The sequence below is a fragment of the Aspergillus ochraceoroseus genome, assembly GCF_002846915.1.
Source record: "Aspergillus ochraceoroseus IBT 24754 chromosome Unknown P175scaffold_6, whole genome shotgun sequence".
In the NCBI taxonomy this organism is placed as follows: domain Eukaryota; kingdom Fungi; phylum Ascomycota; class Eurotiomycetes; order Eurotiales; family Aspergillaceae; genus Aspergillus; species Aspergillus ochraceoroseus.
In genome coordinates, this window is record NW_024468481.1 from 2,055,876 (window position 1) to 2,071,427 (window position 15,552).

The window sequence follows — 15,552 nt, forward strand, 5'->3', positions numbered from 1 at the left end:
GGACATGAATATTGTTGTTTTTGCTGTTTTATCTTTCGAAGGAAAGAAACACAAAAGCTGTATACAACCAGAATAAGGAGCTTAACTGGTAACGCATCAAACCACTCCGAAGAGTGCCGTGTTATACCGACTCCTGCGGGATTCTCTACCCTGATTGAGAGACTAGTATCGGTCTGTATGTATAACGTCAGCCGGTGCCCTCAGATGTAGTTACTGTATATAAAGTCTGCTCTTCCCCCCGACGACGGCGTTCCCCCCTTCGTTTCTTTTTATTCCTATCCACTACCCAAAATATATACTTGTAGATATGCTCGTAAAACAACGTACTCCTTTACACCACTTAAGCAGTAAAAGAAAAAGAAATCCAAGATTAGGCACTGGAGTGAAAATGCTGTCGTCTGTGGAATCAAACACTCAGGCTGCGATTTCCGCCCTCTTCGTGTTTCTCGAGGCCCAAGGACAGGGAGATTACCTAGGAGAGCGAATTACGCAGCTCGAGCACTCGCTGCAATGCGCCCATCTCGCGCGCCAGTCGCCTGAATACGGGAACGACAAGGAAGTGGTCCTAGCTGCCCTCCTGCATGATGTCGGTCGGTTCATCCCTGCTGCCAACAAAATGGCCCGGATGGTCGGAACCGACGGCAAGTTTATTGGGAGACAGAGTCACGAAATTCTCGGCGAGAATTATCTCCGCGAGTTGGGATTTAGCCAGAAGGTCTGCGCGCTGGTTGGTGCTCATGTTATGGCCAAGAGGTACCTAGTTGCCACGGACAAGGCGTACTATGATGGGTTGAGTGAGACAAGCAAGCGCACTTTGGTCTACCAGGGAGGTGCTTCCTGTTCTTTCCACTTTCCAATGTGACGTGACACTAACGGGATAATAGGGCGGAGTCTTCACTCCAGAGCAGATCAAGGAAGCCCAGGCGGATCGTCTGTTAGATGCCAAACTGGCTGTCAGACGATGGGATGACCAGGCTAAGGACCCGAATTTCACGGCGCCGCCGCTGGAAGAATATCGGCAGTTGGCATACGAGTGTCTTCTGGGTACGCTGTCTCTAACGTATTCATGACCCAACTAACGAAGTAGAATCACGCAACACCTTCATGCTCCATTCCCGAGAGTATCACCTCCCTCAAGCCCCCACGGTGGTCGTCTGTATTGACGGTTTCGATCCCGAATACCTTGCCTCCGGTATCGAGCGAAACGATCTTCCTACTTTCAAGTCCATGGTAGAGAACGGATTTCACGCAACAGCGACAAGTTGCATGCCCTCCTTCACTAATCCAAACAATGTCTCCATAATCACAGGTGCTCCTCCGGCCATGCATGGAATCGCAGGGAACTTTTTCCTGGACCGTGCTACCGGCAAGGAACGGATGATTACAGACGACACGCTTCTGCGGGGCTCCACTCTCCTCGCGAAGATGGCCGAGAGGGGCGTGCGCGTGGCAGCCATTACGGCGAAGGATAAGCTGCGCAGGATTCTCGCCCACGGGTGTCAAACGCCGCCGGCAATTTGCTTTTCCTCTGAGCGGGCGGCGGAATGCACGGTGGAAGAGAATGGAATATCTGGTGTAGAGCAGTGGTTGGGTCGACCCGCGCCGAGCCAGTATTCTGGCGACCTCTCGCTCTACGTGCTGGACGCGGGTATCAAGCTACTTCAAGAAGAAAGAGCCGACTTCTTCTATCTCACTCTGTCCGATTTTATCCAGCATAAGCATGAACCGGGGAGTAAAGAGGCGGATCAATTTATGAAAGGGATTGATGACCGGCTGAGGGAATTGGTGGAGCTTGGGGCCGTGGTCGGAGCCACTGGAGACCATGGTATGAGCGCAAAATCCAATGCCAACGGAGAACCTAATATCCTCTTCCTGGAGGACGTGCTGAATGAGAGGTTCGGCGTTGAAGCGACCCGTGTTATCTGTCCCATTACAGATCCATTCGTACGGCACCATGGCGCCCTGGGCTCCTTTGTACGCGTGTACCTTAAGGATGTAACACAACTGGAGTCAGTGATCTCTGTTTGTCGGTCTCTTCCTGAGGTTTGGGAAGTGTTGAGCGGATATGAAGCAGCTAGAAAGTACGACATGCCTCCGGATCGAGAGGGCGATATCGTAGTCATTTCGACTGCGAATAGCGTCATTGGGAGCAGCAGGGCGAAGCATGATCTCTCGACTGTAAAAGATCATCCATTGCGGTCACATGGGGGCCTTAGCGAGCAAGATATACCAGTTATCACCTCCCGACCGGTTAAAGATCCTGAAGCGGCAGGGGCAAGGAACTGGAGAAACTACGATATCTTTGATTTGGTGCTCAATTGTTGCGCATAATATTGATCTATGAGTGGGGGGGAATCATCGCAGGCCCTGTAGGGCCGGCCGATGTATTATAATGAAACAGCCAGTCGTCTACATCAGGCATATTAGACAGAAAATCAAAGTTGGTCATGTTTCCCATCCAGGTCATATCCTCCTGAGAGGGCTGTTCCGGAGCTGGAGATGGATGGATTGCCTCGCCAAGATGGGTTGTTGGTTCCTGGCATTTGCTGAGCAGCTTGCCTAGACCGTCTGCAATGACCACAAGGATATGCTGTCGGTGCATGGAATGGGTAATTTCCTGGAGTGCTTCAACAGTTTTGGCTACGAGCGATAGGATTTTGCCAGTGTCGATTCGGATGGTGGTGGCGTATTTTGTCGCCACCTTGAGGAGGAAGACAACGGCAAATGCGAGCATGGTATCGAAGTATAGCGGGAGCCCGTTCAAGAAAGACCGAAACTCCTCGTCCGATACAATTACCCGCAGGATTGACATGGCTGAAAGGACGCCGGTGTTAGCAATTTCTTCCATGTCGGGCGTCAAGCAAGGGGCCCCTCCCTGCGTCGCTGCTCCCCGAAATGCATGAGAGCAGAGATACAGCTTGGCAAAGTGGAAATGAAACCCCACGCCCTTCTGGGGATAATTGCCGACATTTCGATTGGAACAAAATGTTTCGTTCCAGTCTGCGTACCAGGTGTCAAGGGCAATTGAATATCGGCGGAGTTGGGGCAACTTCTGTGCAGGAACAGGAGCGTCGATATCAACGCCAAATGTATCGAATACCTGGCTCAGGACGGACCATTCCTTGACTTGGCTAACTAGCCTAGCATCATCCTCGGTTGCATGCTCAATTTCCAGGAATCGGCCAGCAGAGTCGATAATAAGCCCTTCTCGAGACATTGGAGGGCGACCATACGCGACGGAGAAATGATGGTCGCATACATAGACAAGATAGTAGAGCCGGGCCTGCAGGTAGCCTACTCTATCGCCATGTAAGGCCCTGTAAATTCCGTGGTGTAGCTTGATGTCGGACGCAATTCGCACGGCTAGTGAAGTTAGTATGATGGAAGAGCGGAGCGGTTCGAGACACATACCAGTTCCGATCAGGGCCCACGACAGCTCATGAAGCCAGAAGGCACCGATGCAAAGGCCACGGACATCATCTTCGTTAACGCTCGAGGAAAATGTCTGCGCTGCTACTACATTCTTGTACTCCCGATAACAAGCTTCGAACAGATGTCCCAGCGATCGCGAATGGAGCGTCCCAACCGTGCAGACGGCTGCCGTTAATAGAGGAGATGTTCTGCGGATCGAATCCAGACTTGTGTGGTCACCTAATATTCGGTAAAGGAAATGATCCAGTCGAAGGCAGTAGACGTCAAAAAGAGCAAGGGCTTGTGGTAGGGACAAGACACCGATCGAAATCAGATCGGGTCGGCCCGCAGATGTAAAACTACCAGATGCACGAGTGGAGCGAACTTCTGATACGCAGGCGGCGGGAATGGAAGCCGGTCCACCTTGAGGGTCCATAACGACCTCCCAGATCTGCGCTTGCTCTGGCTCGCTCGTCGTCGGCGGTGTATGATGTTGCATTGGCGGGAGGTGATACTCTGGCGAAACAACGTGAGATGGCGAGGACGATGACTGTAACTCTGGAAGATCGACTTTTGTTGCGATCTTAGCTACGGTCTCATCCAGCCAGCGAATCTTCTGAACGACAGAGTTCTTCCATCTAGAACAGATCAGCAAGAGACGGAGGTACTGCCAAAAATCCTTTGTTTACGTTGCATCATCCTCTAGTATCATCTGCAAACTTCGATTGACTGTACACGAGAGACCTCTTTTATGGCAGCGGGTACACGGGGTTTGACCCTCTCGCATATGGCATTTGACCTATAGTAATTAACGGGACGACACCACGCATAGATATCGGCGGGGTTACCTTTTGCTTCCTACACGCCACACAGGCTGTAATCTTGCGGGTAATGTCTGGCGGCTTTCGATCCCCAAATGAGTCTCGTAGGGCACTAACCGCAGGCGGCGATAGCAGTGATAGATCCATTGCCGCTTGTCTGGAGTCGAAGATGAGTTGTCAATCGTTGATCCTATTGCTAAAGCTCCGAGTCATCCAAGATCTCCGGGATGAGCGGGGGAGAAAAAGAAATGGGGTCTATTGGTCTGTCCACATAACCAATCGCAATTAAAACCAAGGGAACAACTCAAGAAACCAAATCACAGTGTGAATGATTCGTTCTGAAAGCTGAATAGTTAGTGGAAGGAGAGTAGAAGCAGGACTTCGCACCGAGGTGGAGAGGCCAAAGTATTTGAAGGAGCGATCCCGATCTACAGTACACGTGGACGCCGGCACGTGCGGCAGCCACTGGCCTAATGATTCAGGTTGATTTTTTTTTCTTCTTTTACCGTACCTATCTAACTACCAGGTAGATACCTGGAAATGAGAGCCTTCTTCTTGATTCTGATCCCTTCATTGCATTGGAGTGCACGGCCTAGCCTTTGAAAGCTTAATTCAACCTTCTGTCACTTGAGCAACTTGCTCAACAACCCTAATTCGAAGTAGAACATCACTAGTCACTAGATAGCTACCTAGGGGTGTTATAGTTTTGCGTTCGTAAATACTGAGAGGTTACTCTGGTGTCTCATTAATTGCAAATCAAGTAGTCTGTGGGTGAATACTCCATTTCTCTGAAGCTTATTATCTTGAAAAAATTGACCTCTATCCTTGTCTCATACAGAAAGAAAGACGGACCTCTACGATCTACACGGGATATGACATAGAAGTCACCTTCCCCACCCCATCTCCAGCGTCTTGAGCCTTAATTGAAGGGCTGATTCCATCCACATCCGTTGACGACTCCAGATTGGGCGATCCGCCGGGCAACCCACATCCCTCGATTTCAGCTAGCGTCTGTCCCTTTGTCTCCGGAATCATCAACGTTATTAGAGCCGTGAGGAACATGATTCCCGAAAACAGACCAAGAATTCCGCTCAATCCAATGGCGTCTTCAACCGTGCCAAAGGCAAACGCTGTGAGAATGGCACCGCATTTTCCTGCTGCGGCAGAGATACCGTGTGCGGTACCACGAACACGGGTTGGGAAGACTTCAGCAGGAATCAAGAAAGTCGTGACGTTGGGACCGGCACAGATGACAAACTGACCAATCGTGAAAATTACCATCAGCCCGGCGGTGGAGGTATGTGCGCTAGGAGCACTAATGCCAGCCCAAATTGCGTATAGGATGCAGGTGATGATTGAACTGTAGAATTGCTGACGGACGCGTCCGATATAGTCTGGAAGGAAAATACCGACGTAAAAGCCGGGAAGGTAGCCCTACATCCAGCGGGTTAAAAACGAAAAAAGGTATATGTTGGATTGAAACACCGTGCTTACCGCCGCCTGGACAATCAGGTTTCCAATAGCAGTTTTCCATAGCTTCTCCCAGGGTGTGGAGCCTGTTGAGTAGCCGATTTTGGCCAGAATGATGCTTTGGTTCAGGTTGAGTCCGTAGTACGCAATATCACTTTAACCACTCAGTTCTGTAAACAAGTACATGGCCATTCGGGGCTTACAAGAGAAACCAGGACGCACTGGTTGCGAACAAAATCTTGACGTGCTTCCACTCTTTGAAGTAATCACAGAAATCGGCCCATTGCTCTTTCAGTCCACGTTTTTCGCCTCCAGCAGCATCGGCCACGTCTAAATGTGTTGTTAGAGAGAGAGTTAGACCATAGCCGGACATAACTTACACTGTCGATACGGGGCAGTTTCTCCAATAGTTAATCGAGCGTATAATGTCAATGCAGCGGGGATAATGCCAATACCGAGGTGAAGACGCCACACCCACTGCAGATGGTACAGGTCGGACGCTATAGCTCCCTTGAAGGCTCGGAGCAAGACAAGGAAGACAATACTGGCAGAGAAATTCCCAAGTCCAATGTTTGAAAACACCGTTAGCACTTGAACGGCACGAGACCCCAATGGGGAATGTTCAGCAGATAAAGAGGACGACAGAGGGTAGTCTAGGACTGTTAATATACGCTCGAGGAGTATAAGGGCAGCAGTCTTTCTTACCGGCTCCAATGCCAACACCAGTTACCACACGCCAAACAGACACCCAAGCAGTAACAGCACTAGGGGACATGCTCTTCCATGGCATCATGATCAAAATGAAGGTCCCCAGAATTGTGATGAGCAGTTCTTTTCCGTAAATGGTGTGTCGTCCCCAGGCGTCTCCCAAAATGCCAAAAATGATCTGTCCGACGACCATACCCAAGCTTAACCCGCCTTTCATGACATCGCCATCAACAGCAGGGATGGAACCTTTAGTCTCCTCGAAATATAGATAGCCCAATATTGGTACCACTGTGATGTCCGTCAGCTTACTTCTAGTGCGGATGGCTACCCGTCTCCACATACCAAGGCCAATGGTCAAATTCAGATAGCCATCTGCAAAGAATCCAACCCCTGCAATCACCAGGAACCGGAGTTTGGATCCTAGTGAAGTCATCTTATGCGGTAGTTGAATCAATGCGTAAAAAAAAACCCCTTTACAGACAAGGACGGGAAAGACAGAATGGAGGAATGGTAGTCACAAGATACAGTGCCGTTGTCCACATACTATCTTCTGTTCATTGGGGTGACTGACGTGCCGAGTTTTATATATACATCCTTTCCTAAGTATACAACTGGATCGTGGTGTGTCAATTTCCTTGCTCAAAGTCTCATTTCAGTCGGCAAGAAGTACAGTGGTCTATCCTGGCCGTCCTCTCTCACATCCAACACGCGTAGAACTGGCGACGAAAACAGGAGGCAATGAGAACGACTGGCTCCTCCACGAGGCCCCGGAACTGAACCCTAACAGCACACTTTCCCAGAGTTTTAAAGCAGCCAGCAAAAATGCACCAACCAAAAGCAGCCACACACCGGCCCACGTGGTGCGCGCGGCACGTGTGCTTCGGCAATATCTCCGGTTTTTGTCGGTGCGAAGTCCATTGCTTAGTCAGTGTTTAGTCATCTGGATTGATGTGCTGCTTCAGGCCTCTCTCAGTAATTCCCTGGCCATCGTTACCGAATGAGTATGTAAATAGGAGTAAGAACGGGGATCACAAGTCGTAGATTTGAAATGGATGGGTAAAAATCGTGAGTGTCTTCAGGGCCATGGGATTCGTAAAGTAGTTGCGTGAATACCATGACAATACCTAAGAAGGAATGATGGAGCGCTAGCATATCCAAACTGTTATACTCATACATACTTAATCCTCAATCAACAGGGACATCCATGACAGCTACATCACAGTCCCTGCGTCCTGTGTCCAAATTGGAAGCCGTCGTCCCATCCTCCTACAAACCTCAACTTCCTGGTAGTAGTGCACTTTCTTATCCACACTCTTTGCTAGATCGCTAACATCAGGGGTGGTCGTATCCAGGATATCCTCCTCCTCTCGTTCCTCGACTGCAGACAGAATTGCCTCACAAGACCAACACAGACAAACCTGGTACTGTTCGCCGAAGCTCAATCGATAAAAATCCTCTGTATTCGTGAATCCATGGTCCAGCGTGCCCCGACTGATCTTGTCCTCGTGGTTAATGAACCGACCAGCCCGCGTGGTCACAAATTGACGGTAATGATCAGCACTGCACTGATGTGTATGCCAGACGAGATCAATGTCTAGTGTTGGGACGAGAAATCTATAAGGGTAGAGATGGAAGAGATGCAGGAATTTGTCGTATCGATCGACAGCCCGACGCATCGTACCTTCCACAGCAGGGCTGCGAATCCATCGATGGGCATGCATCTTGTCAACAAATACACACTGACGCTCCACATTCTCGACCAGAGGTCTGTTCTCTTTTTGGTCAGCAGCAGCGGTCGAGACCATCCCAGCGAAAGCGGCCATCCTATCTCCAGCGTTGTCGTGATTGAAATTTAGGGTGTTGGTGTTATTTCGGTTGAAAAATGATGTACTGAACTTGGTGAGAAGACGTTTTGCGACATTACTCTTCAGCTCGGCTCTAACAATAGCATCTAATAGGTCGGGATGGATTCCGCCGACGGTGAGGAGCCATTGTGCATGTGTCGCTGGGAGAGTGTATCTCCAATTGCGGGAGTCGATGGCATCGTGCTACAAGGTCAGCACCCGCACATAAACCACATGATAATGGACACTTACTATTTCCGACCAAGGGAAGGCAATCTCCTGGATATGCTCTAGCTTCCGTTTGTTGCAGTATTCCTTGAAGTCAGAGCAATTTAGCAGAAAGGCATGCCACACAACCAGCACATCTAGCTTGACTGTCAATCACTATCCGTTCACCCTTCTGGGGCATCAATAGCTTACCAAGAGGTGGCAGTAAGAAAAGCTGAGGAAGTTGCTTTGAACTCGATTTAGATTCTCCCAGATGCATATCAATCTGCGCAATCCAAATGTGAAATCGTGTCACCGCAAGTTCCAAGTAATACGTCCATTTCGCCTTCCTCCGTCGCTCAAAAGTACCATCCTTTAGAGAAAGAGGCTCGGCCACATATCGAGCGCCTTCCCGCTTTGGGCGGTACACTACTTTGTTCTTTGGTTTAATATTAAAGGATCGATCCAAGTCTTGTGACTGGATGACTTCATTGCGCAGGGCGTGGAAAACCTCAAGCATCTCTAAATGTACAGCGCATTCACTGGGGGTAGGGAGAGCTTCAGGTCCTTGGTTTCCTTGCGGAAGATTTTCGAATAAGCCAGGGCCGGGAATAACGGGCTCTTCAGACTTCTCCCATGCATCGGGGTATCTCTTAGAGCTTCCCATCTGTAATGCATGGGTCTGACTTGAACCGGCTTGGTGAAGGGCCGCGATGTTTATGGGTGACACGAGTGCCATGGCTAGTTGGTGAAAACTGGAATACACTCCGCGGTCTGATATTGGAGTTGCCTCTCGAGATAATATATCTTGGGCTGAAGACTGACTCACTTTGGATGTCCGTTTGTGCCTAGCGGTCCTCCACTCCCTATTATTCAAGGGTGCCTTGAGCAGGACCTAAAATCCCCTGGGCGCGGGGCAAGCCCCATCTACTAATCAGGATACGATTAGGCTTTCTTTTAAGCACCAAACCCACCTTTACGAGGTTAATTAAGCTATCCACTTTCCGGGGCACCGAATGATAAGCCCCCGAATGATGAAAACCAGTCGCACGCCCAGCACAGCCGCAAGGGCGTAATCAAATTCGCATCTTACTTGCGTCGGATTCTTTCTTGGTGAAAGTCGCTACCTAGCTTATGGTTCTATATAAGTTCACATCGCATTTTACGCAACACCTTCGATGCGATGGATAGAGACTAGAAAATAATTGTTCTCGCCGAAGGCCATGTCCACACGGCGGATGCTCCCCGAGAGGCTGAAGACTATTTCTACTCCCACAAACCTGACTGATGGACCCGATACACCATGGACAGCTATCGGGCCTGGAAAAGAGCATTTAGCCCAGGAACTGGAGAAATTGTACTGGGAAGGAGCGCGCCAGGAGCTCGAAAATATACTTCGCACATTGAGAATCTGGCAACGACCTGAGTATGCAGGCGTTGCACTTGAAGAGGATAAGAATGAGACCATCCAGGGTTATGATAATTTCCTCGATCAGGTCAACCAGCAAGCTAGGGCTTTCGCAATTAGATATAGTTTGTCATTCCTTTCTCTGCGCATTGCATCAGCACATGAATAGACATACGCTAACTCTGTCCAGGGGAGGAAATGGGAAAGTTCGAAGGCAATACGACAGGTCGGGATAGCGACGATGTAGTTCGAGTGGTTGCCCTCGACGCAATCGCTGAACACAGTAGCGCCAAAGTGAAAGCTGAAGTCCGACGGAATTTAACCAGTGAGCTACGACCTTGAATGTCCGCAGAAATTCGCTTACAACTAAATAGCAATCCCAAAGCTATCCGGTTCACACCATTTAGCGTGGATGTTAATGCAAACAGCCGGTTAGTCTACTGTATGGTCTTTGTGGCACTAAGCTAAATTAAAGAAAAGGGTTTCTTGATATCGATATGCTTATTGAGCATCGATCAATGTGGGATAAATCGGAAAAACGTCCAGGAATACCGCAATGTATGATTGTGGTTCAATTCATCCATTAACCACGAGGACAGTATGGCTAACATTGATAGTGCGGGTGCGATCATCATCCAAAGAACCGGAATTCCAGTCACTCAAGTGTAGAAAATGCAAAAACCCCATCACAAGTAGCATCTTTGCTAGCTCGCATGATCCTGATCATTCCAGCATCTGCGAGCAATGCTATTGGCTCCACCACTACGGAGACAACTCTTACAGCAAAATATATAAACACGCTGTAGTAGCAGATAGCTTGGCGAAGGTGACATCTTGCAATTGTAAAGAGTCTGTCCCTTCTTCGTCTGGAGTTGTCATCAACGAAAGACGTCATTGGAATCTTGAATCCGGTCATTCATGCCATATTGCGCAAATTCAGCATCGCATTGCCCAAGCAAAGTACGATGCCGTTCTTACGACAATAGGGAAGACTCCACCTAAGCAATCACTGTCATCTGTCTCGCGCATGCTTAGTCGACTAAAAAGGCAGTCAAAGTCCGAAACGACATCCGTGGGAGATAGAAAAGTCTCATCCGAGCTCAGCCTAGATGTTTCCGTTGCCAGATGCATGGCAGACGAGGACGTACCGCTATTCTTCCGTCAGTGTGTCGAGAAGAATCCGTTCGGCTATATGCATACCGCATTACGTGTTGGGACCGTTGTGATAGAAAACGGAGTATCCAAGTAAGTTTTACACTTCTCCCTCCCGCTACCAAATTTTAATCGCTGCGGCAGGACCCATGCTGGGGCTCTTATCTCTCTACGAGACCCTCCCGTCTATCATGAACGCTTCCCAGGCAGAGTTGCTGACCCAATACGGCCCCGCCGACACGCTCTTTGTATTGGTACAGACTCTGCAAGGGTGTTGTGGGAGCATAAACGCCCAATTGAGACCCCCAGGCATCATAAGTTCATGATGAAACAGATTGTTGGGGCACCATTCTCTGGCATTCTGTCTGAGAAGTCGCTGGAAGGGAAACTGGAACTCGAAATCATCAAACTCCTCGTTGTTGCCAGCGGGGAAGTGTCTGATGACCCTAAATTCACAGTAGCAATGCAACAGAAGAAGCTCGCCGAGGTGTTGGACCCAATTTTCAATAGGCTCAAGGGCCTTCTGGCAACTCGTGTCAAAGTCTACCTCAATAGCATCACACAGCAGCTTCTCGACCCTGACATGCCGGTCACCTGGAATCCAATCCGCAATAATTGCTTGAGCTTCTGCTCCTCTCTCCTTGATCCAGCCATCTTTGAGCCCCTGGTCAATGGGCCGTCACATGCCATCCCTGGGGTGGCATCCCCATTATACCTCATGAGCTTCCTTTGTGCGACAATCCAGGAATATCCAAAGCATCGCGTGATGAGTAAATTCGATGTCCCTCACAGTCATACAGAAGAATACCTCCACCGATTCTATTTCGGTCGACACAAAGATTCAGATATCATTGACGTCCTGCAGGAATACTGGTATGACTGGGGCGCCTTTAGGGATGGCCCATTATACGAGTATCAGAAGGTCTTCCCATGGGACTGTTCAGAAGCCTATAAGCGCTGCCCTATACAGTGTGGCGAATGTAGTATCGCCAAACATGTCTGGGCGTTTCCATTTGACGCCTGGTCCATGATTGCGCTCCATCTTCAAAGGGATGAACATCTTTACCCCAAGCCATTGTTTCAAGACGGAAGTGGTAATAATACGCAAGTGGAGTGGGTTAAATCCCGCTACCACATTCTGACGGCTTCTTCTGTCCTCAACCGCGTCGCAACAGCAATGGCCCAATCCCCGCGCTTTTGCAAGACAACCGCCTGGCTCCACCACAGTCACAAGGGCTTGCGACGCATCGACCCATCCCTCACCCGCGCCAAACTCGGTGGCATCCATCGCGCTCAACCGTTCAGTCATTACTTCGAGGCCGGAACGTCCGATTACTTCTTCATCGCCCAGTGGGCAATGATGGAAAGGCAGGAGCAGAGGGAGTACTATGAAACCTTCCGGAACGCACGTATGCAGCTCACGGGCGTACCACGACAGATTTCTTTAAACCCCAAGTTCACGACTACGACAGAGAAATCGAAGTCTTTGGTCTACTCCAGGTTCCGGGGAAGACGTGAAGAGGACCATGCTACCACAAGATCAGCAGACAATTATTATCCGTATTATTTTGCAACACTGGACCCGAACTTTAACTCAGATTACCAGTGTGCGGATGGGCAGTTCCATAATGTGGATAACAGCGCTGGCGATGATGATGCGTCCAAGGGCTCGGTGCATAACTGTGGCTCTGGTTGTGGGTCTAGAAGTCAGTATGCAGCGCTTGCACCGTACTCTGGTGGACGGGGAGGGGGTGGAGGAGGCCATAGCAGCTATGTGGGCTGCAACTGTGGGAGCAGTAGCACGGCTTGCGGGGGCGGCGGCGGTGGAGGAAGCAGTTCCGCTTGTGGTGGAGGGGGCAGCGGAGGAGGCAGCGGAGGAGGTGGTGGTAGTGGCGGTGGTTGCTGATCATGGTAAGAGTAGGAGCCGGTGCTAAGTTTGAAATCTTATTAATTCCCGCATAGATGAGGAGAACATACTCCCATTTACCTTTAAAATCAATGTTAAGCAAACTCTTGAAAGGCTTCTCGCGCAGGAGGATACCAATAATGATAGCCAGATTACCACTCAGGACAAGGGCCCAAAGGTTCGACCCGCCGAATAATTGGCCAGTGCTGGCATACTTACGAGTTCATATTGTCTAGGCTATGGCCCTTGGAACGACCAATTCCGATTCCGTGAGAACCCGACAGTTGCGTGGTACTTATCAGCTCGCCAATCTGTTGGAGACACTGTACTTGATACGGGAGAAACGGGGGCTTGAGTTTGTTTCTTGGAGTGCTATAACTGAGAATCCGGTTGATAGAGTGGATCGGAAAATCAGAGAACAGTGTTGGAAAAGTCTTACAAGAAGACTTGACGCGTCCTTGATTGATATTGCTGCGGTAGATCCCAAGGACTGGAAGGAGACCCCACGCCCTCGTATCTACATCCCGCCGGATCAGTGATCTTGCCATACGGCTGTATAAGGCGACCAAGTCTGAAAGGGATGCCGTGGACTTTCTGCGAACAGCCATCCTAGCAGCTATCAAAGAATATAGACAGGTCTGGACTTCTGAGCCCAGATACGACCCGGTTTCTGGTCTGTCGCGATATGGTCCGCCTGCCCTGGGTGTACCACCCCAGGGTGAGGAAGGTCATTTTGACTGGGTTCTGTTGCCCTATGGGGAGAAGCACGGTATTACTGTCCCGGAATTCATTCAGCAGTATAATGAGGGTATTGTGAAAGAGCCCAACACTCGATGACTTTTTCCGCCATGATCGGGCAGTACGAGAATCTGGACATGATACATCGTGGGTGTATTTCAGACCTGACTGCTGAGAACAACGCTGACTGGTCTACACAAGTCATCGATTTGAATCCGGTGCGGCCTACTTGGCCACCGTTGATCTCAACTGTTTGCTGTATAAATACGAAACAGATATCGCATACGCCCTGGAGCATATTCTCGACAATAGCTTGACCGTGGCCGGGCCCTGGTGTTCACCTGGTATACCAGATGGTCATGTTGAAAAAGCTGCAGACTGGAACCAGCGAGCATCGGAGCGTCAGCAGCGCATGAGCAAATACCAGTGGAACAGCAACTCAACAGCAGAGCCCATATGAATACGTGACGACACTGTATGCTCTCTGGAGCGGGATCGCGACCCCAGCTCAGGCCGCGTCCCTTGTGCCTAAGGGTCTTGCGAGATTCGAATGTGTTGGCGGTCTTAGCTGCTGTACAGCGTCCTCTCGTGGCCCGATCACTGCATCTCGCCCCCAAAGACAATGGGACTATCCGTTTGGATGGGCGCCTCATCAAATGCTGGCGTGGCGCGGACTGCAACGCTACGGATACACTGAAGAAATGGAGCGCCTGGTGTACCGCTGGTTGCAGATTATAACCCAGGTTGCCATGGACCTCAACTCCGCCATCACCGAAAAGTACGACGTGACACAGTTGGACAATCCCGCTCGGGCAGACTCCGAGTATGGGAACCAGGGACTGGCCTTTAAGGGCGCGAATCTCGAAGGGTAAGTTTATGCTTGATCGAGCTAAGATGGCTAAACCTATGCTGATGATTCTAGGTTTGGCTGGACGAATGCAAGTTTCTCCTACGGTCTCAACCTGATCCGTCACAACCGGGTGATGATTAACGGATTGAATCTCCGCGTTCCATACGACCAGTTGAAGTTGAAGAGATAATGAAGCCGTATGACTGACTGGATCTTTATTATTTTGGAAGATGGGAGATGATAGAATGACGCACTTACTTAGGGCTAATCTCGCCATCGGTATCATTTCATAGAAACATTAAACTAGTACTGCTTTAAGTTCCCTTGTCTATGTTTCACCAACCCGGGAGCTGAACCTCCCTTGAACGACGCTCATGTTGACAATAAAAACGGGGGTCTAGGGCTCAGCCACCACCACATTACGAGGTTATGAAATCCACGCATGAAGATCCAGGATGCACTTGGGAGAAAATATTCGGTCAAATCAACCAAAATCCAGGCCAAAGGACGACAACATATTACAGAGGCTGGGCCTGACGGCAGGCAACGACCGCCACTAGGATGCCATTTGTTCATGCAGACTCAGAGGGCTCGTATCGGTCCGAGTAGTCTATCTTTAGATTGGAGTGGAAGGTCCCCCCCCCCCCTTTTCTAGGCACTTCAACTAATAATCGCTGGCGAGAATCCGACCTGCCTCTGTCCTTCTGTCCCTCGTATTTCGGAATGAATCTCCAAGGAATTGTCAATACTACCGAAGCAGAACGGTACTGGGCTGTTGGTGCATCAACGGCATTTGGTCTGTCTTGTTGATTACTTGACTTCTCCAGTACGGCTCTGATGATTGAAGTTGGTTTTTGTTTTTCTTCTCCTTTTGCCTAGTTTTGATGAATGTAATGAACGTATGGAGTACTTCTCTGATCCTTTTGAAGGACTGTATGTGATGATTGGAATATGCCGCGGGCTAACGAGGGATCTCGACGGTAAAGATGGATCCACTCTACGATGTCCCGATCAAGGCAGATTCAGGAACGTCTCGG

The 15,552-nt window shown here is 49.7% G+C and overlaps 6 protein-coding genes across 6 annotated transcripts; 3 read left to right on the forward strand and 3 right to left on the reverse strand.

The window, feature by feature from the left end:
• Positions 1-388: 388 nt before the first annotated feature.
• On the forward strand, positions 389-2,331 carry P175DRAFT_0441013 (uncharacterized protein; the record flags this gene model as incomplete). Its single annotated transcript, XM_040894054.1, has 3 exons — positions 389-839; positions 892-1,044; positions 1,085-2,331. 3 exons carry the CDS (start codon positions 389-391, stop codon positions 2,329-2,331), a joined length of 1,851 nt encoding a protein of 616 aa, XP_040751079.1.
• A 7-nt stretch (positions 2,332-2,338) lies between these two features.
• P175DRAFT_0441630 (Zn(II)2Cys6 transcription factor) lies at positions 2,339-4,379 on the reverse strand (the record flags this gene model as incomplete). Its single annotated transcript, XM_040894081.1, has 4 exons — positions 2,339-3,363; positions 3,412-4,049; positions 4,101-4,210; positions 4,260-4,379. The coding sequence occupies 4 exons, from the start codon at positions 4,377-4,379 to the stop codon at positions 2,339-2,341; spliced, it is 1,893 nt and encodes a 630-aa protein (XP_040751080.1).
• Positions 4,380-5,037: 658 nt separating this feature from the next.
• Positions 5,038-6,843, reverse strand: P175DRAFT_0525229 (uncharacterized protein; the record flags this gene model as incomplete). The annotated part of the gene is made up of 6 exons (XM_040899407.1): positions 5,038-5,666; positions 5,727-5,856; positions 5,906-6,032; positions 6,083-6,355; positions 6,408-6,698; positions 6,753-6,843. The coding sequence occupies 6 exons, from the start codon at positions 6,841-6,843 to the stop codon at positions 5,094-5,096; spliced, it is 1,485 nt and encodes a 494-aa protein (XP_040751081.1). The 3' UTR covers positions 5,038-5,093.
• Positions 6,844-7,621: 778 nt separating this feature from the next.
• Positions 7,622-9,200, reverse strand: P175DRAFT_0494800 (uncharacterized protein; the record flags this gene model as incomplete). The annotated part of the gene is made up of 3 exons (XM_040896036.1): positions 7,622-8,458; positions 8,507-8,628; positions 8,675-9,200. 3 exons carry the CDS (start codon positions 9,198-9,200, stop codon positions 7,622-7,624), a joined length of 1,485 nt encoding a protein of 494 aa, XP_040751082.1.
• Positions 9,201-9,563: 363 nt separating this feature from the next.
• On the forward strand, positions 9,564-12,927 carry P175DRAFT_0517901 (uncharacterized protein; the record flags this gene model as incomplete). Its single annotated transcript, XM_040899016.1, has 6 exons — positions 9,564-9,994; positions 10,060-10,194; positions 10,244-10,300; positions 10,350-10,427; positions 10,487-11,114; positions 11,166-12,927. The coding sequence occupies exons 1-6, from the start codon at positions 9,685-9,687 to the stop codon at positions 12,925-12,927; spliced, it is 2,970 nt and encodes a 989-aa protein (XP_040751083.1). The 5' UTR covers positions 9,564-9,684.
• Positions 12,928-14,957: 2,030 nt separating this feature from the next.
• P175DRAFT_0534146 (uncharacterized protein) lies at positions 14,958-15,360 on the forward strand (the record flags this gene model as incomplete). Its single annotated transcript, XM_040900110.1, has 3 exons — positions 14,958-15,114; positions 15,171-15,289; positions 15,343-15,360. The coding sequence occupies 3 exons, from the start codon at positions 14,958-14,960 to the stop codon at positions 15,358-15,360; spliced, it is 294 nt and encodes a 97-aa protein (XP_040751084.1).
• Between the last annotated feature and the right edge of the window lie 192 nt (positions 15,361-15,552).